The sequence below is a fragment of the Wolffia australiana genome, chromosome 18 (genome assembly GCF_029677425.1).
Source record: "Wolffia australiana isolate 7733 chromosome 18, ASM2967742v1".
NCBI lineage: Eukaryota > Viridiplantae > Streptophyta > Magnoliopsida > Alismatales > Araceae > Wolffia > Wolffia australiana.
The window spans coordinates 4,976,742-4,996,803 of record NC_135852.1 but is presented as its reverse complement, the minus strand read 5'-3'; the positions used below and the strand labels follow the sequence as shown (position 1 = coordinate 4,996,803).

Below are 20,062 nucleotides of genomic sequence, written 5' to 3'. Positions count from 1 at the left end.
ATCAAAAACCTCGGATACAAAGTTTTCCTGAATCAAGAAAGTTTCATTAATGGGCAGAGATAAAGGCTGGATATCTTATTTTTGTAAAATCTACTGACTATATAAGATTTTGATTGTCAAACAACATCAAAAACCTCGGATACAAAGTTTTCCTGAATCAAGAAAGTTTCATTAATGGGCAGAGATAAAGGCTGGATATCTTATTTTTATAAAATCTACAGACTATATAAGATTTTGATTGTCAAACAACATCAAAAACCTCGGATACAAAGTTTTCTTGAATCATTCATCGGCCGCAAACGTAGAGAGAACTCTACATATTAGATCTCGTGAATTTTTAAACAATTAGGAAGAAGATAAATTTATTTTTTACTTAAGAGGGGCTAGGGGGAGAGGCAGTGCCTAACGCACTACATCTCTTTAGAATTTTTTTGCGAAGAGTGTATTAAAAAATTGCTGGATGTTGAATAGATTTGCCATTGGGAAATATGTTGTTAAAGAAAACCAATGCGTAGAGATCTAATGCATAGTGTATTTAAAGATTAAAGAGATCTAATGCATAAAGAGATCTAGTGTATTAAAAAATTGCTGGATGTTGGCAGTATAATTAAAGATTAAAGAGATCTAATGCATAAAGAGATCTAGTGTATTAAAAAATTGCTGGATGTTGAATAGATTTGCCTTTGGGAAATATGTTTTTAAGGAAAACCAATGCGTAGAGGCAGATATTGGTTTGCCCTATGCATTAGATCTCTTTAATCTTTAATTATACTGCCAAGAGATCTTCAAAGACTGTTGGCTGTCGACAAGACTTGCACAAGGTCAATACTTAATTCTTTTTAAAAAAAATAGGCGAATAAAAAAAATGGGGTTTGATGTAATGGATTAGATCCATCAAGTTTTCAAAGCTGTTTTGAAGAGCTGTTTGTATCCCCGAGGACTAAGGATATTGCTAACTAGGGAGGACATGATTTCCAAGCGGAAACGTGAAAGGAATGATACAAACGACCAAGAAAGATAAACGTGTGACGTCATAAATACCGAATCTTAAAAACGTGAATATCACAAGAATTAGAGAATTTATTACTTGCTCAACCAGGGATAAACGTTCGGAGAAGAGGGCAGCCGTGCGGTGAGCACTTCAACACCAGTCTCGGTGACCTGCAGCATTGACGAGATCAGATTTCTCTCATTATTGCCATGATATATCTACATCCAGAATCACTTTAATCAAATGGGCTGAGAAAAAAAAAAATCTATTTAATAGAGAAATTAAGACAGATCATATGGAATTAAGAGATTCCCCTAATTGTGAGATTGGTCACTTGGTTGATCCTTAGATGGCCATCAGGAAGAGATGGGTCCCGGACGTCTGGGCAGTTTGTGCTGTGCACTTGGGCTGACGAAGACTGCTCTCATCTCTTCTTTGTGTGCCCTTTTGCCGGGCAGTGTAGGCGAGCCAGCCAACCACAACGGTGAATGCCTCTTGTAAGGAGGCCTTCGGGACTCTTAATCGTCTAGGGCATAAGCGTGAAAGAGTGCTCCGGACATTTATATGGTAGAACCGTAATGAGGTTATTTTCAAGGGAAGGGAGGCATTGCTGGACGGCATCCTACAAGATGTAGCAAGTCTTTAGTACATTTTGGTTAAGATGGACAAGAACGGCGTGGGGACGCTTCAGGTTATGTGTGTATCAATAGAATTATTACATCCATATCAAGAGGATCACCAATCTCCGCTGACCTCCCTCGCATTTTTCAAAAAGAATATATTGAAGAAGAAAATGTTGAAGAATATGGTATCATAATAAAAAAGTTCCACTAATTTCAAAAAAAAAAATGTAGCTGTAAAGATGAAGCATCATTTACTATACGTAGCAAGAAATTAATTATACTGATCAAACAAACATTCAAGGAACATATATTGCGTTGAGGATAATCTGCAATATCCAAGAGTGCCCCAGGTTATTCTGTGAACGAATGGTTTCCTTCGTAAATCACAGAGTCTATACAACTAAAATTTAATTTTTAGATGCCAAAATTCTGTAATAAAGTTTTTCTTCTTCCTAAAATCCATCATGGTTGAAGAGATCCTTCTGAGGGGAAGGAGAAAGATCAGCTAGTTCAAGTAAACTTGAAGAGCACCCTCTAATTTTCCTTCAGCCACTTTTGTGTGGTGAAAATATAACATATAAGAGGGGGAGAGGGGTATGAGGCCCCTCCAACTAGCGACAACCCTAATTTAGGCCACATAGCTCAAAAATTAGAACGACAACAGTGTACAAGAAGATAAAGAAATAGTCTCACCAGAAGAGTGTGCTCGAATTGGGCGCTTCTCTTGCCATCAGCAGTAACGGCAGTCCACCCATCAGGCCACAATCGATCTCTCCAAATACCTGCGTGACCTACCCATTTGAGAGAAGAAGAACATTTGTCAACGACTTTATCTGGCAGAAAACTACATGACCTGCATTTATCATTGGCTCGATTGTGAAGGTTTGCCCGGCTTTCATCACACCTACAGCTTTATTTTCTGTCGCCGGTTAAAAGGAAAAAGGAATGAAGAAAGTTCTGGCTAAAACAGATGGCTGCACCTAATATGCAGCGTGTAATGTGTCAACTAAAAAAGAGGCAATACTAATAGAAAAAAAAAATCTTTAATGCAAAGGATACTTCCATAATGTGGAATATTGGGGGCGCAATGAAACAGCTCTCCAATACCATGGCCGCAGTAGGATTTAACCTGTGGATGAGAATGATAAGCAGAATCAGACATCAAGAAATCATGGGTATGAAAAAGATTGACCAGAATGATTTTCTACCACAGATAGCCCCGACATGGATGCGTGACGGCTAATAACATCACCAACTTCTCGGAAACGTACTCCTGGTTTAACTGCTTCCAGAAAGAGAAAAAAATCACAAAAGAGCTCGAAACTGCGTTAACAAAGAAAACCAAAAAGCAAATCCAAGCAAGGGATCTGATGTTATTGTTGAAAATATGTCTTCTAACTTGATGCCCATTAGAAAGTCAACGATTCTTCATTAAAGCTGAAAATAGATGTTTACTTGCGCAACAGTAAAGCTTTCCCAGAGTCAGAACCAAGCAGAAAGTCTGAGAGATTGAAGAGTCTTGCAGGCAGCATATTTATCTGATGGAAAACAAAGGTGCCGGACCGGAGGACGATAGGAAGATGACCATGGCTAAAGGCCTGGATTGGAGGATCTCCCGTACTGGATCGGCCAATTCTTGACTGCAGTCCTCATGGGAGGGCTACAGATATTTAAAAGGAATCTAACATAAAGGAAATGACCAAATCCCCTGACAAGGTAGGAGATCCTATCAATAATCCCCTGTCGCCACCAACTTGTCCTTAAGCTGATTTGTCTCCTCCTGTGATGTAGCCCAGGAGTCAGTTCGTGAAGCTCATAAACAGGTGATAGGCCAGGGTGGAGAATCTTTTAGAAGTAGAACAGACCTGCATAAAATACTTTGACAGATTCTACACCTGCCAGAATCTGCCGAATATCTGGGCTACAAATTTTCAGAGCTAGAAATATTATGTTTTCTCTTGTCCACATCTTTTTAAGTCACACAGTAACTTCTAACTGATTCCACAAGTCCGAAATTCTGCAGAATATCTCTGATCAAGTCTCCCAGGTTTTTGACCTTCTGTGTTGCCTTGTCAGTATTATTTATTCTGATTAAATAAACTTTTCAAGGGTACTGTCATTTTGGACGACCCTCTACCTTTAAGGGCCTACATAATACCCTATTGGAACCATGAAGGACAATTTAAATTCTTCCTTTTTTATGAGTGACATGTTTCTCCCCACTGAGTGTCCTCCGTGTTAGAGAGTGCTCCGGTGTTTGTGGACTAAAGCACAACCTTCTAGTGGTCTCAATGGTTGAAACGGCTAGTTCTGTAGATTCAGGACTCAGCTGATTCAAGTAGAGCTAGGCTTCGTGGAGTCAAGTCCTGCTTCTACACTGTTCCTGCTCTAAGACTGTGCCATTTTGTCTTGATCCAGTGATACCAGCATCTCGGTACCTCAATTAAGGAGGCAGGAGGTCCTTCTGACAGATGGCTGAGTTCCCTACACTCTATTGGACCTGCACGAAGTATGAAAGGCCCTTTAAGCGGAAGGGAAGACACTTCATTGGTTATGCTTTTTGTCTCAAGAGAAACCCCTGGGTCCCAGGGATGTGCGCCTTCTTTGAGTTATTAGACCCCAAGGGCTAGCTGTCTTCATTACCCATCATCCCTCTAGGCTAGTTGAACTTAGGTGGTTAGTGGAGCTAGAAGGGCATACTAGGCCTGGCCTGAAAGGTCCATTTTGGGCCTGCAACTGGACCCAAGGCCGTGCCGCTCCTGGACTATAGCTAGACTGGGGGCCAGAACATGGCAAACCTCGACCGCAGGATCAACCGTGGCCAGGAGCGGGTCCCAAGTGCACGAGGTCCTTTAGGGTCATCCATGCAGCGGACTCGGGTTATGGGCTTTGGCCAATCAGGCAGCCTTTAACAGAAGAGGGAGGTCACAAATCCTAATGTTTGTGCCTGCTGTCCTGTTTTCCATTTCAAGCATCAGTACCCCAGGTTCAGTGTCCGGGCTTATAACCTGGGGAAGAAAAAATCCCCTCAGATGAAGGGGATGGCCATGGTTTAGACTGTCTTCAATGTTGATGGAGGCTTCCAATTGCATGATGAAATCCTAAGTGAGCATAAGGTCCTACCCACCTTTTAACTTTCACTTAGGCGCGGACCAAGTCAGTGGGGAGACCCTGTCGGATACTGTTATGGATAGGCCTACTATCCCACATCCGATACCATAACATCAGAAAAAATTAAACATGTCAGAATAGACCTGAATTTCTTATTTTTTGTGTTTCCCGTTTGAGACCCAATCACACTGTAACCCAATATAAATATTGGGGTTCTACACTACTATCGGCACACTAGCGTACCAGATCTCATTAGAACTCCGAAATTAAGCGTGCTTGGGCAAGAGCAGTATCAGGATGGGTGACCACCTGGGAAGTCCTTGTTGGGGACCGCCGCTCAAAATTTCATGGGCATGTGATCGCCGTTCAAAATTTCAAAAAAAAAAAAAGAAAAAGTATTGGGGTTCTATAATTGAATAGAGTAAAAAGCATTTTGGGGTTTTCCATCTGGCGGCTAGGGTTTAGACTGGTGTATCAAGGGGAGTGTCTGAAGGCAACAAAACATAGACGCTCCACAGAGTCTATGTTTTTCACAAACCTTTTCTTTGTAAACGGTTTTATAAATTCTTATAGCAGATTCACAAAAATTGGTCATATCGAGTATATGGCCCCACAGTCTCCGTAACCCAATATATTCTAAATCATACTTAAATAACACCAATTTCTCAAATGAATGCATCGACTATTTTCTTTATGTGCCTCAATTCTCTCCACAGAGTTCTGGCTCTGGTACTTGATCGATCTTGAATGAAACTAGATAGTAAAACCAGAGACTTAGCAGCACGTGACCCTATAGGCACAGAACCAGCTTCATATAGGATACAGACATCTTTTTGGGACAAATTGCCTGACAGCTGAATTCATTCTCGGACTACTGATTGATGATACTCGGAGATTCCTCCCAAGCATCATCAATCAATAGTCTAATTTCTCAAAGCCAGAATCCGACACCTAACTTTGAAGATTGAGCTAGAAGCCGTCCCCCCAAGGTCTGTTGACAAGGGACAGAGTAGGGACCAAAGCAACCAAAAGCTGCTGTGACTCTTACGCGAAAGGAAAAACCAGAAAACGAATCTTCTGGAAGTTTTCTTTAGTTTTCTCTTAGTTTTAGTATTCATCAGCTCAAAGACAATTTAATGAAAATAAATACTAAGAAAAAGTTGAAATTCCTTTGTTACGTGCCTATTGAAATAGCTTTCTCCAAACATTCGTAAGTACATCGAACCAATTTCTTGGATGCTTCGTCAACTTCTCCAACAAAATATGTCTCATTTAGATCACCTGCGGAATAAAATATCATTTTCATTTTGAAAACATACCATAAATTTTCAACCTCAGACAAGGGCTATGCACCTACCATGGACGCCATTGTAATAAACTGTAACGTCAACATTGACAATGTCCCCTTCCTCCAGTTTTCTGCGGGAGTATGAAAAAAGGTAAAGATGCGGAATGAAATTTTCCACAAAGAGACGAAGAGGTTGAAGCCAGATAAACACCATCACATTGATAGAAAATTCGTAAGTATATGCATATAATGATGAAATTATGAGTCTCCATAGCTTGTAAAAATGTTTGACACAACTCAGAAAAACAATCAATAGCCTGAGTACGGATGTCATCTTCCCAGAGATCCATTTATTTTCGGGTACTTAAAACGGAAACGAATCTTCATACAGCTCATGGTCAAATCTCGGAAATCATGTGTTAAAAGAGGAGACAACAAGGGCGACGAACATGGAAGCACGACGAATTAGACAATCCCAGATTAAATGTTGATTCGAATGAAAATTTTAAATAGCTGCTAAAGAATGAGAGTGGGGGAAACTAGTAAAACATCATCCTTCTCATTTATTTTGAAACATTCAAATGTTGATTCCAAAGAAAATGTTAAATAACTGCTAAGAACGAGTGGGGGAACCAGTAAAACATCATTCTTCTCATTTATTTTGAAACATTCAAATGTTGATTTCAAAGAAAATGTTAAATAACTGCTAAGAATGAGTGGGGGAACCAGTAAAACACCATTCTTCTCATTTATGAATAATTATTTTTCTTTCCCTCCTGACTTTTCTTCTCAAAACATTAGTATATTTGGAGAAAATTTTACTTCTTATAATGCAGATTCCAATTCGCAAAAATAGTATCATAAGCCAATGATGAGTCTCTCTCCCTTTTACCCTCTGGACAAAAGATCCTTTGCTAAATATATTTTGAGATAGATGTAAGCAAGAAGGGAAATTAAAATCATCAAGCACCGACATTCTTCCAAAAAAAATCAAGCATCGACATCATAGTACGGAGGGAAATAATGGAATTATCATAAATATGCTGGAAAATTAAACTTTACATCCGCATTTGACCATACTAATAAAAAGGACATGAAGCAACATCATAACTCAAAATTAGCAAACGACAAATGGAAAACATGGTGCGCACCTAGCATCTGGAATTCCATGACAAATGACCTCATTGACTGACCTGAATTAAGAAAAAATCACATCATCCTAAACTCACGTAAAGAACTGGTATTGAGACAAGAATAGATATGTGAGGAATGCATACGTGCAGCAAGATTTTGGGAAGAAATGGTAATTCAATGGAGACGGGTATCCACCTGAAAGGATGCAAATAGGTGGTCAAAGTTGGAGGAAGAAAATGAACAATCATGAATCTCAACTTTGATGTTTGCACATAAGTATGAACTTGTTGGACCATGGGATCCTTCCCTTTTATTTCCTTCTATGGTAAGTGGTATTGGGTTGTGTTAGGATCCCGTAGCAAATCGGGCCAATGATAATACATCTGAGCTTCGATGGATTTCCTAACAAGAGATCTCGCAAAGGGATCCGAAATAGACACAATATGGCATACTGAAATTGATATCCAGAATAAACCGAACACAATATTGAATCATGCAAAATAAGGAATTGATGAACAAAATGTCAGACAACTGGTATGATATCTGGAACGAGACACAGCACATGAGAGGAACTAGATCAGCTTCCTTCTTCAATGACCAACCAGGACGACCGGATCTTTCATCCTCTGATGTGCGATGGAGCAGAGAATCTCTGTCTGCCCTTGATGACAATGTAACTGTTATGATGTATCACATGCCCATCACGTGATACGTCCACTGAGATACAAAAATAGTCGTCGTTCCTGCACCTGTATAAATTATTCTATCAAGTGCAATATTAATATGCCTTCCTTTTTTTTCTTCCACTGCCCTAAGAGTACCTAATAGCTCTCTGTCTTGCCCACTATTTTACCACTCTGAAACTTAGACGGAAGCACAGATCTAAGCAGTAACAACTTCTTGATGCTGCTCCAAATGGAATCATCCCCCCTTATATAGAGGAGCATTCCTGCTTTTATTCAAACAACTCACGCGTGCATAATCAGCACGCATGTGCACTGCTCGGTGCATGTGCCTCCTCTTGCTGCAATAAGTCCTTGGGAGAGGCTTATCGGGCTGTATGTCACTCGGTCCATTCCAGCATCTTATCAGGCTGTCTGTTTCTCAGTTTCTTGGGACCAATTAGTGATGTACTCCTACGCACCCTTCACTTGTAACTCGTATTTAAGCCAAGAAATCGTCAGTGATTAGTAAGGGACTGAAGGAACTACCCATTGATGGCTGTCAGCACTTCTGTCAGCTACAGCCTATCAGAAACACAGCACATCTGTCCAGTGCATGCTCCACCCCCCCCCCATGCATCTGCCAACTGGACATGCCCTCTTACTGCTGCAGAACTCTCTGTGAGCTTCTGCTGCACTCCTGAGCACATCTCTTTGACAACCTCACATGTGAACATGTGACAGACTCAGCCCCTCTCACTACACACACAGGTGCACACATATCATGCCTGAGTGCTCTTCCACCACATGCTGGCGAACACTCCTACTCTGCCTGCAACTGTCTACTGAATGCTCCGCAATAATAGACAGAATCTTCTGTCCTAACTCTGATGTTGGCCTGACTACTGATGATCCAGTGACAGAGACATCTCCAGGTTTTGAAGTATGTAAAGCTGATAAAGAATTTCCTGCACATACCTGGAAAGAAAGAAATAGCAATGCCTCACATGTGGCTCCTCAAGCCACGTGTGAGAGGAAATATGGGCAGAGCTTTGAACAGAAAGGGATCATCCACAAATTGTCATATGCTATAAGTATGGTGGCGACAACGCAGTGCTGTGCACATTGAAGACGGCATTCTATGGCCTGAAGCAATCACCTCATATGTTGTTTGGAAGATTTACCAAGACTATGAAGCAGTTGGGTGCCCACAGAGTAATTGGGACCATAACCCCTTCATGAAGTACAGTAACTCCGAGTTCACTGCTCCGATTGTTTAAGTAGAAGACATCATCATCACCAACGACGACAACGAGGAATCTCTAGATCCAAGCATGTCCTTTGCCAGTGAGTTCAATATTCAATCCCTTGGAAAACTGAGGTACTTTCTGGGAGTAGAAGCGCCTCATTCAAGGGAAAGGATATGTATATTCCAAAACACGTTAACCCTGGATTACTCCAGGAGGCTGGCAAACTGAACTGTAAATCTTCAAGCACCCATATGGACTCTGATGAGAAATTCATTCCAGCGTCTTTCCTGTTTGGGGCCCATTAGTTATATACTCCTAGTTGACTCTTCACTTGAAAAAGGTATTTAAGTCAACAACTAATAAGTGATGAGTAAGGGTTCTCATTTCTAAAACCTAGAGCGTCTCCTCCAGGGGAAAAGCACAGCTTTGGCCAGTGTCTAACAGAACTCAAATTAATAAATGTCTCAGTCAGAAAAAAAAGCTTCAGCACTAATGGCATTAAACGATCTGCGCATAATAGGACAAGCTAAATATCAGCAAAATACAATATGGTAGGAGACAACTGGGGTATATGACATAAACCTCTCTTTTCCTCAGTAAAAGGGTCCTCTGGACATTAGGTATCGAATAGATTGGAAAAACTTGTACATTCCAAGATCAATCGCATATGAAATAGGAACCACAAGGCCTGTTCACAGATAAAATTTCACGTAATCTGATTTCAGTGATACAAAATTTCATTTTCTTTTGACAAAGAGACTCCCATCAAATGTTTTCAGACATCCCAAAGCCTGAGGTTTAATCCATGTCTTTACAATGGATGTAGAGACGGATAGCTCTCCAAACAGATACTAATGTTAAATGGTGCATCAATAAAAATATATAACATACGGATAAATTTTCTTTTTGAAGAATACATATGAATAATTATGCAGGGAGTATTACCGGCAGAGACAGTTTCCCTGTGAACAACTTCATCAATTTCATCCGTAGTGACACCTGGCCGGATCATTCGAGCTGCTGCATCTAAGACTTCTCTTCCTATCTACAGAAGACCAATGAAGTAGATAACTTACGCCATATTCAATATCAGAGCCGAATAGCAAGAGATATGCACAAAAAAGATAGAAACAAGGTACTTTTGGCATGATGATGGAACGACATTTAACAAAATATGCACATGATCAATTAGACGCAAAACTTTAAACGATAAGGTATTAGGTTCATTTAATTGTGCTTTGTATAAATGGGCCTAATACCTTTCCACTAATCTCGCAACAAAACCGAGGATGTACCCAGTTTATAAGTTGAAAGCCTAGTTTCTCTTTCGCAGTTTTTCTCCAATAAAAATAACATTACATTGTTTAAATAAAAAAAATAAAGGGAAGCAAAAGTAAACAAACCTATTTCTGACTTTAGGGAAGAAAAATAGTTTTAAACTAGTAAAAACCATAAATAATACCTTCACAAAAGGAATGCCATACCAAGATCGGAAACCAAGGCAACCGAAAAAATTCAAGAACCCAAACTGGGTACATCCTCAGTTAGGGCCTCTTTGGAACCAGAAACTTTTAAATTAGCCATTTTATTGGCATATCTATAGTTTCCAGCGTCAATATATTTCATATTATGAGCCATGAGTAGCCGCCAACTAACGTAATCCCTCACAGGAAAGGAGAGTGTCTTCCTCATCAGAAGCCTTGGAACTGGAGGGGACTCTTCCCTTTGGGACGCCAAACCCTACCTACACCTATTTCTTGAAGGAGATTAAACACCCCTATCTCCCCTGCATGGGTCATCTTAAAGAGAATCACCGGGATTTGTCAGGACTCATGGAGAGAGGATCCTAAAAAACTCGATCTCTGGGAATCCTTGACTCATGATCATGTATATTGTTTATTGCTGTTACTTTTTCATCAAATACAAGCTGGCCGTAAGTTGGTATGTGCTGTAACAAAGATAACAAACAAAAATTACATAACAAGGCCACGTAAAAACAACTACCTTGCTCACAGGATGCTCAAATAATAAATACTAAATCATTCAATAATTAAAAATATGTTAAAGGAAAAGGCATAAAATAACTACTTACTCGACAAACTTCTCTCATGCGCTCAATCAGCTCTGGAGTCTTAATCTTCCGAGTTGTTTGTCCGGAGAAAAATTAGAGACCGTTTTATCACAGTTGATACATATAATTTATCTCAAACACCAAAAGTAAGTGAGATAGACTTTTACCTCGATAATATTCTGAAGATCACTATTAGGTTCCGCTTTAGGAATTCCCTAGAAAGAAACAACCGCAGAAGAGGATTTACTTCAAATGATATTAATAGAAATAGATAACCATACAAATATGCCATGTTCAAATATGGAGGATAGGCAGATAAATCCGAAACTAAAAATGATGATGGCCTTTAAATGATGTCGAGGTAAAATATCAGGTAAATGATATCAGCGAACCTATTGGATTCCTTATCGATCATCTCTCATCTCTCAAAATTTCAGAGTCAAGCTAAAATAAGAAAATACTGCTGCAATCCTTATTGCATAACCAGTAAACAGCAGTAAAATACTATCTTTTTGCCCGTCAACATAAACAGTTCACAGGTTATTTTTCAGAACTCAACTTTTTCCATACACTTCTAGGGTCGAGTTTAAGCCAGATCTATAATGTTGGCAACTACGAAATGGTGCACACATTTGAAAAATGATTCAACTATTTCTTTCACCGAAAAGAAATTTCTAGACGTTTTAAATGATATTCTGCAGATAGGATTAAAATTTCTGGTAAAGATTGTGGCCTGAGAAATGGATGGCACGCAATAAATCCAAGTGAGAAGTACTGCCCAGCATGACAGATGTTTTAAAGAGATATCATCAATAATTATGAGTTTCGAAAGAACAGTGAAGAAAATGAAAATACTAAGAGATCATGATCCCTTTTTCTAGATGAAACGATGGGCATAGTGTGAACTTCGGGTATGGTTTTTCAACACAATTTAGAATGTCAAATGGACTAAATGCTAAACTCTGGAGAACCTGCCGATGATCTTCGACCAAAAAAATGTTAAGAAGAATTGACAGGATGAGAAAAGGGTGTTGATGATCTTTTGGTCACTAATGCATAGACAAAAGTAAATATGAAGAAGATTCCATAGAAGGAAACTCACATCAACTGCCCAGTCAGGTTTCACAATGCTGTCAGGCACAAAACGAGTTTTGGATATGGGATATGGCCTCAATGGCCTGAAAGAAGGAAAACACAAAAAGAGAGACAACATTATGATCAGATAACCATCAGCGTAAAACTTCTTTAACAACCAATAAAGAGAGAAAAGATAGAAACTCTAATCATCTTGATATCCATACGAGGTGAACAAACCAATACTTCAGCTACTATAAGGCCATTTAGTTATCGTTTTTTCTTTTAAAAAAACAACCAATACATCAAGGGAACCAACAGAAAAACACATAATGACTGTTGAACCAACTCTTGGTTGGTCTGCAGCAGGAGCACGTAGGATTCTGATATGATCCTAGCATATCTAGGGGTATGTTCATCTTTTAGTGCAGTAGGGCCATTGTCGTTATTTACTGTTATAGTACTATCTTTAATGAATTCCTCCTCTAGGGAGGGGAGTAAAGAGTCATGAGAAGTCATAGTTGTTTCCTCTGTTTATCGCCATGATCCCGGCCTCCTCTCATCATGCAGATGGCCTTACCTGTGCACCCTCGGCGTCTTTCACCTCTGAGAATTGCTTTTGGATGGCGACATTCTTTCCTCCATCCCTATGACATTCTTTAGAGAAGGGACACAAGACTTGGAGGGCACTAGGAGTCAGCCAAGAACACTAATTCAATCTTGGCCAACCTCCAAAAGGGACTGCTTCCTATTCCTATTCAAAGGACAAAATATACAGGAAGGGAAATGATTAAAGCTTCCCAAATGAGCTAGGATACCAAATTGGGGATGGGATCGTATCACTCTATATGACAAAATCCACCGTGGTTCTTGCATGAGGCCTTAGTGGACATCAAGCTTTACAAGAAAACGAGGAACATCTGGACAGAGTGTTTATCGGACTAGCCAGAAATCCCTCGAGAAAAAAAAAGAAATAATAGTTCCTAAAGACAGATTGAGTATCCTGGACACTTGGTATCAGCCGCAAGGGTATCCAATCATATAGAAACGTTCTACCATTATTAAAAGCTGAGTCCCTAAAACCTTAAGGAGTCTCAAAGATTACTTGGTGCACATGTTCGAATTGCTGGTTAAATGAATATGAATCAGTAGCTCGGCACTGAACCAAACTACTGAAGGAAATACATTGCCATGGTCCACAGGAGCCCAATGAGATTTAGAGAAGCCCAAGAAGGCTCTAAAATCAGCTTCAGTGGCCGCACTTCCCGTGGTTTTGAAATAGCCGCGAAGGAAAACCCCTTCATTCTGGTAAGAACACCCATTTATATACAGATTACATAAATCAAGACCCCAATGGGAGAGGTAAGGTAGGTTCCAAATGAATGGATCCACAAGAGTATTTATATACTTACAGAGAATGATTGGGTAAACGAAAAGAAATATTCAAAAGATGATAAAACCAAGGAATAAGATTAAACCATTGTGAATATCATATGTTAACACAAAATCATAACCAAAATGTGAGCAATTAGATGGTACACAGCGAGAGTAAAGCAAATTAATTGGAGTCCTAGAGAAAGAATCTGTCATATGATTACCAATTCGGGGTTGAGAATCTGTCATATGATGATTTACAAAATCGTAAACGATTGGAAAAACCAAAAAAGAATGTGGTAGAGTCCTCGATGTAGCCGAAGGAAGAATGAAGAAATCTTCAAGAAAAATTCTCCAACAATGCTTTCACCATGCCAATACACCTAGCCAGAAAACGATCGTAGGGCAGTAATGATGTCCAGAGAGGACAGTAGGGGAGAAGGGAAGAGGAAGAACAAGAGCATGGCCGAAATGGCAATGCTCATTCCAGCGAGATCTCCACCACTGGCCAATCATTAGTGCGACCCAGATCTTCTTAACGACTCCTTATCCTGTCATCTGGTGCCATTTTCAAACCCCACACGTGTCTTAGTGGGTCGTATGTGTGACGTTCCTTCTTTTTTTCTTCCTCTGATAAGTCTTCGCAAGACTCTTACCAAAATGACATGGATAAGAAGTTGGAATTCAACCACTTAAAAATGCCAGCGCACTTCATTGAGAACCATTCAAGTAAACCACAAAAAAAGAGAACCCAAAGGCATATATCAAGATGAGTGGAAAAAATAAATAAAGACAAAAGGAGCGATTGATGTGTATGAGTTAAAGCAATACCCTGTCCAATCAAAATAAGGAAGAGAAGGCGATCGTTTTTGGCCTTTCTTTATGCAATACAACCAGCCATTGCTTTCAGATAAAGTATCTGACTTGGCTTTGATGTGCACTGATTTATGAGAGCTCCATGAGGTCTTGAAACAGTCCTGCGTACTGAAGGAAGATATTCATAAAGAAGAGGAAAATATTTTAAGGAAGATCAACTGCATTTTAAGCAAGCTATAATTTTGGTGTTGATCTGCTGAATACCGAGAAATATGGTGAAAGATAGAATAACAACATCAACTGGAAATTAGAAATATGAAAGAAACTTCCTCCAGAGAGATGACTGGATAAACAATTGAAAGATCACACAATATCACAGCTTCTTGCATCATGCAGTTGGACAGTGGTCTCCCATTTAAATACAGGTTACACATCAAACTTGGTCTAACCTGTCAGTTAAGTGAACCCATTAAGTTACAGGTGAGTTCACTTAGTAGGCATGTGTGAAATTTAAAGACCCAAGACTCGTCAAAATCCCAGAATGGATGCAAGAAGATGATAAGTACCTTTCAAGATTATTTCAAAAAAAAATAAGTACCTTTCAAGAAAATACCAAAGAAGGCAAATGCAAGTCGGTCAACGAACCACTGACCGGGCGACCTGACCAAGGACCCAGTCCTATAAATAAGAGGGGAGTCATTAGTGGGAGGGGTATCGAGCTATTTTTCTTGAACACAGGCTAGAGACGGATACGCCGCTGGAGGGCCAGAGAAGCGGATTGACGCCGTCGATCTGGAGGGGAGCTACGACGAAGAGGAAGGAGCTCCACCACCTAGAGGAGGGAGCTGTCTGATCATCCGATTCCATTTTTCGTTTTCTATTCTTCCTTCCAAACAGAGTTCAGACTCGCATTGGGTAGATATTCGTGAATTCTTGGATTTCTATTGGAAATAATTCATTGATACTACATTGGTTTATCAGAAGATAATAATGTATGAATGACATGCCAACATTCCCCACAAAATGAGTGTGGACGTTATCCATGTCTTGCTTGACATTTGGGTGTCAAAATGAATCTTCAGGAAATCCTTTGATGAATACATTGGTGTATCAGAGACAAATTCAAGTAAGTAATCTTGCCTTCAATCTTCTCTTCGACCATGTGTCTGTCTACCTGATACCGTTGAGGTAACTATAGCAAATTCTGCAATAATTTTCTTGGAACAATATTCCCCAATGTAGTAGCTCAACAAAAATACAGGAAATGTATCTTACATAAGGCAATATTCTTCATAATCGAACTGAGATCCGAACTGGTGAAGTCTGAGATAGGAAAGAGAGAACAAGAAGGTAGAAGAGAGAAAAAGAATAACAGATTGAAGAGAACCCTAACAATCCTCCCTTCTGATCGCATGTGCCTCATGTGTCCCAGCCTTCAGCCATAGCTGCCCAATAGAGTAACCACTTTCTTGACAAAGATATATCCCTTCCCCCTTCCCCTTCTATTTGTAGACCTCATCACATGGGTGAGAAAGTATCCCATGTTTGACCAAGCTTACCTGGATCCTTTACTGGCATGTCAGTGGTACATTCTTGAGAAGAACATATAACTACTCAATTTTGTTTCATCTGGTCATGCTGTATTGGGTTATGAGTGCATCAAAAAACAGACTTATTATCAGAGCAAAAGATAATGCTCTTCTTCAGAACTACTTTTAAATCATTTAGCATTCACTTGATACATAGTCACAGATTCCAAGAGCATTAGTTCTAAACTCAGCTACAGCACCATATCTGGCAATGAATGGATGTTTCTTACTTCTCCAAGAAAAAAAATACCCACCAATGAAAGAGCAATACCCAGTTGTTACTAAGATTGCTGATCACTCCTGCATAGCCAGCATGAGAACCCATCTCTATTGCCAATTCTTTTGGCTTCCACAAAGTCCTTTGCATGCACTTCCTTCCAAGTGAGCCAAAACGTGATAAATGATATGATCCCTACCGTATCTTGGAATATTTTCATCATTTCATACAATTAAGACCATTTTGGCCAGTTCCCATTGTACAAGTGTTTTTCTTTAGGAGCGCAGCCAAGAAGTAACTCGAAGCTGTGTAGGTTCCCGTAGATCTCTTCCATGTGATGTTAATTCCACCGGTATCTCTTCTCCCTCCACCAATTATCTTTCTGGCAGTCTCCCTCTCCTTGTGTTCCAGGTCACGATCGGACCCCAGGTCTCCCTCTCTATCCCTATCTCCCCCATTAGAACTCTCAGGTTCTTATAAATATATAGCATGAAGGTATTATAACCTGCCTATATTGGCTCAAGGCTTGAGGCTTCCATAGAAAATTTAATAAACTGCTTTACATGGATGGGATATATTAACCTACAAACTACTCAAGGTTGACACTCCAGGTGAATAGGACTGTCTCCTCCACCGCATCCAGTTTTATGTTTGAGTCTACTGGAGAAGATGGCAGTTTACAAGCTAGTCTTCCAGTCTCCGCCAACATATTCAACTTATACTTATGCCGGGAGAGGAACACACCCTTGTGAGAGTATACAACTTCTACACTCAGAATTATCTGACCTTTCTCAACGAGTAAACGTCAAAACTCCTTCAATAGCTCTGGACAGTGGATACAACATCACACTTCCCAAACATCAGAACCATAAATAAGTATATCATCAACATATAAGATCAATTCAGTCATATAAGTTGAGTACGTGTGCTTCGTGAAAAATGTGTGATTACCATTACTCTGTTTATATGTTACTTCTTCATGGTATTGTTATTTCTTCTCAGGCCTAAAACAACATTTCCCTGAGCCAACAGCTGATATCCATGTGGTAAGTTCATACACTCTTCCTCTGATGCCCCCTAAAGAAATAAATTAATATAAATTAGATATAAATACCATTCTATGTGGTGTAGCAAAAAATTCCAGAATTCTTATGGTTTTAGTTTGGCAACTGGTACAAAGGTCCCAAAATAATCAATCTCATATGGCTAGGTGATGCCTCTTGCTGTGGGTCATGTTATGGACACCTCTAATTTGCCATATGATGAAATTGTTTTATACCATCCCTGATTGTAACTAAGGGTATTTCATTCATCTGGCCCACAAGGGACATTTCTGTCAGTTTACCTTAACATGAATTTCCCTTTAAAAAGGCAGCCCTCCCCTTTGATGAGCAGCCAGGAAGAAGTATCTAGTTTCTTTCTTCTGTCTGTCTCCCAGTGAGACACCCATAGAGCCGGTGAATCTCCCTGAGTGAAGTCCATTCGGCCAGGCTTTCTGCTTCCCATCCTCCATCGTCCTGTTGGACAGATCTCTCTTTTTCCCCTTCTCCACCCTCTCTGTATTATGGTAGATATTTGAACAAGGAATATTAAATCGTGTTTTTGATACATGTTGGGGGACATATCTATTGCAACCAACTTGATATGTTTAATCGTTTTATACAGGGAACAACCTGATACCGCCAGATATAATTACTTCAGAATTTCATCCATATCTAAAATCCATCAGTGTGGAACAAATGTCTGAGTAGATGGATTAAAAGAAACTTCAATGTCGAAGCAAGAGTCAGGGGGAAGGGAGAGGAGATGGAAAGGAAAACAGATGGGAAGGATCAGATGATCCTTCTCCCTTGTCTGGTCGCAGATATCTCCTGCTCCCAGCCTTCAGCTGCAGCTGCCGTCCACTAACCGATTCTTGAAAAAAGGATATCCCCGCCTTTTTCCTGGTGTTGGTTATTTATAAGGTCTCTGTAGCTGCGCTCCCACATATGAGATCATGCACGTGGTCCGCCTATCGGACCCTCTTATTGGCCTGATGGATACGTCTTAGAAAAGAATGTATCACGACCCCATCGAACTGATTGGTTCCTTACCATGCGGAAATGTAATCAAGATCCAGGTTTTCTTCCATAACTGACCATCCATCTCTTCATCCATAAAATTCTTCCACAATAAATGTTTTGTTTGAAGGGAACAAGCGCTCATACGCCACAAAGTTTGTGAAGGAAGAAAGTGGTTTCTTAGCACAAGTCATTTTACTCTTTTGACATGAAATAGGCCAGCCCCCTTTTGTTGAAACACTGGATATCAACACAAGCAATGATCTAGTGCATCAACAAAATGGGGCTGGTCTATTGCTTTTGTTGTGCACTACAAGTTTCTCCTTCAGGAGCATAACATATAGCATCAGGAGTAGAGGTATCTTTCACTAACTCTTCAGGGGCACTACCTTTATCATCATTTAGGATTTAAAACGGTAAAACCAAATGAATGCTCAGACAGGAAAAAGTTTGGTTTTAGTGTGAAGGAAATAGAAAAACAAAAGACGTGATACAGTAAAAGTAGTTCTTTAAATAGAAAATTCATTTCACTCATGAAAGCAGAATTAAAGCAAATAATATTGAATAAAAAAATTTCATAACGAGAAATTATTCATCTTAAGGGTACACAACGGCCGAAAAGATATAAGAAATTTGAACGATGAATGTCAACTGCCGGTGTAGTACTGAATGATCTAAATGATGAGAGAGGATACAAGAAATTTGAAGAAAAATAGTAAAGAGCTCCTGCTATGGAAGTAATGAAGATGATTTTTCAGATATTATGCTTTTGGAAGGCAAAAAAGAGAAACGTATAAATTCACAAACCAGAATGAGGCCCCATGAGCTGGAAGCTTCAATTCTACACACTTCGGGCATCTGCAAAGTAGAAAAGAGGGAACGTATGGTGATGATTAAAGATAAAGAAGAGTGGGCTAGAAATGCGCAAATTTCCAACCAAATACAGCAGCATATGTAGGATTTCAAATTTGAAGATCGATAAATACGTTAAATAGAAACGCAGTCCACAGAAACGGCAAAACAGTTTGAAGATGGCGTTCATCATTGACATGCACTGAAGCCAAATACGATGACTAAAACGCATAATAAATTAGACGAAAATAGCAAAGTAAAAAAAAAGAGAACATACTGGAGACGCGCAGGCTTCCCACAATGAGCACAAGAGAGAGGCGTTTCTATCGACATACCGGAACTTCCATCCATAAGTCAGAGCAAAAAATCTGCAGTAATCAGGCCGGAATCTTATATAAAAGAATTTTGGACAGAACGAACTCTAGAAAGCTATGTCCATAATTGCCATCAATTTCGATATTGCCGACTTAATACCTCGGTGCAGTTTTAGCGTAAAGTAGCAGGATACACGGAATTCACAGAATTACTCGAGTTAAAATAACATTTGTAACTCATCGCCTTAATTCTCGTCCGAAAAGCCAATGTGGTCCAACAAAATGAAACAATCCAAAAGCGCAATTGGATCAAAATTTTACGAAGAATATACCTAAACAATCCGATGAAATAAACTTCCTTTGGAAGAAGCTTCTGAAATAGTATTCTCTCAAGCAGATTTTCAACCTCAGTTGCGTAAAACAACGAAAAAAAAACCAGAACACAGCAAATTAGGATCAAACAATCAGTTCTCAATGCCCGACAACATACGAATCTCTGCCGAAGGCTAGTACCACGGTAGACAGAAGAGAGAAGCTGCAGCAATCGCACAGGTTGCAACAACAACCCGTAGGGTTCAACCAAGATATACGCACAGTTTAAATCGGTCTTCAGCCAAGTTAAGAACAAAAGAATAG

General features: G+C 39.7%; 1 protein-coding gene and 1 pseudogene across 3 annotated transcripts; one reads left to right on the top strand and one right to left on the bottom strand.

The window, feature by feature from the left end:
* Nucleotides 1-949: 949 nt before the first annotated feature.
* MAP1A (methionine aminopeptidase 1A) lies at nt 950-20,033 on the bottom strand. 3 transcript variants are annotated; one of them, XM_078590012.1, is made up of 18 exons: nt 19,940-19,988; nt 19,759-19,832; nt 19,390-19,480; nt 19,068-19,118; nt 14,410-14,562; nt 12,233-12,308; nt 11,298-11,345; nt 11,152-11,196; nt 10,005-10,104; nt 7,291-7,342; nt 7,165-7,206; nt 6,083-6,144; nt 5,908-6,006; nt 2,823-2,896; nt 2,674-2,743; nt 2,468-2,533; nt 2,308-2,396; nt 950-1,161 (listed from the first exon to the last, which is right to left on the bottom strand). In XM_078590012.1, the coding sequence occupies exons 3-18, from the start codon at nt 19,461-19,463 to the stop codon at nt 1,084-1,086; spliced, it is 1,179 nt and encodes a 392-aa protein (XP_078446138.1). In that variant the 5' UTR covers nt 19,464-19,480; nt 19,759-19,832; nt 19,940-19,988; the 3' UTR covers nt 950-1,083. The 3 variants fall into 3 exon arrangements, with proteins under 3 accessions (XP_078446138.1, XP_078446137.1, XP_078446139.1); XM_078590011.1 differs by lacking the exon at nt 19,759-19,832 and having other exon boundaries at nt 19,917-20,033; XM_078590013.1 differs by lacking the exon at nt 19,759-19,832 and having other exon boundaries at nt 19,940-20,023.
* On the top strand, nt 4,939-5,057 carry LOC144715360 (5S ribosomal RNA; annotated as a pseudogene).
* Nucleotides 20,034-20,062: the final 29 nt, after the last annotated feature.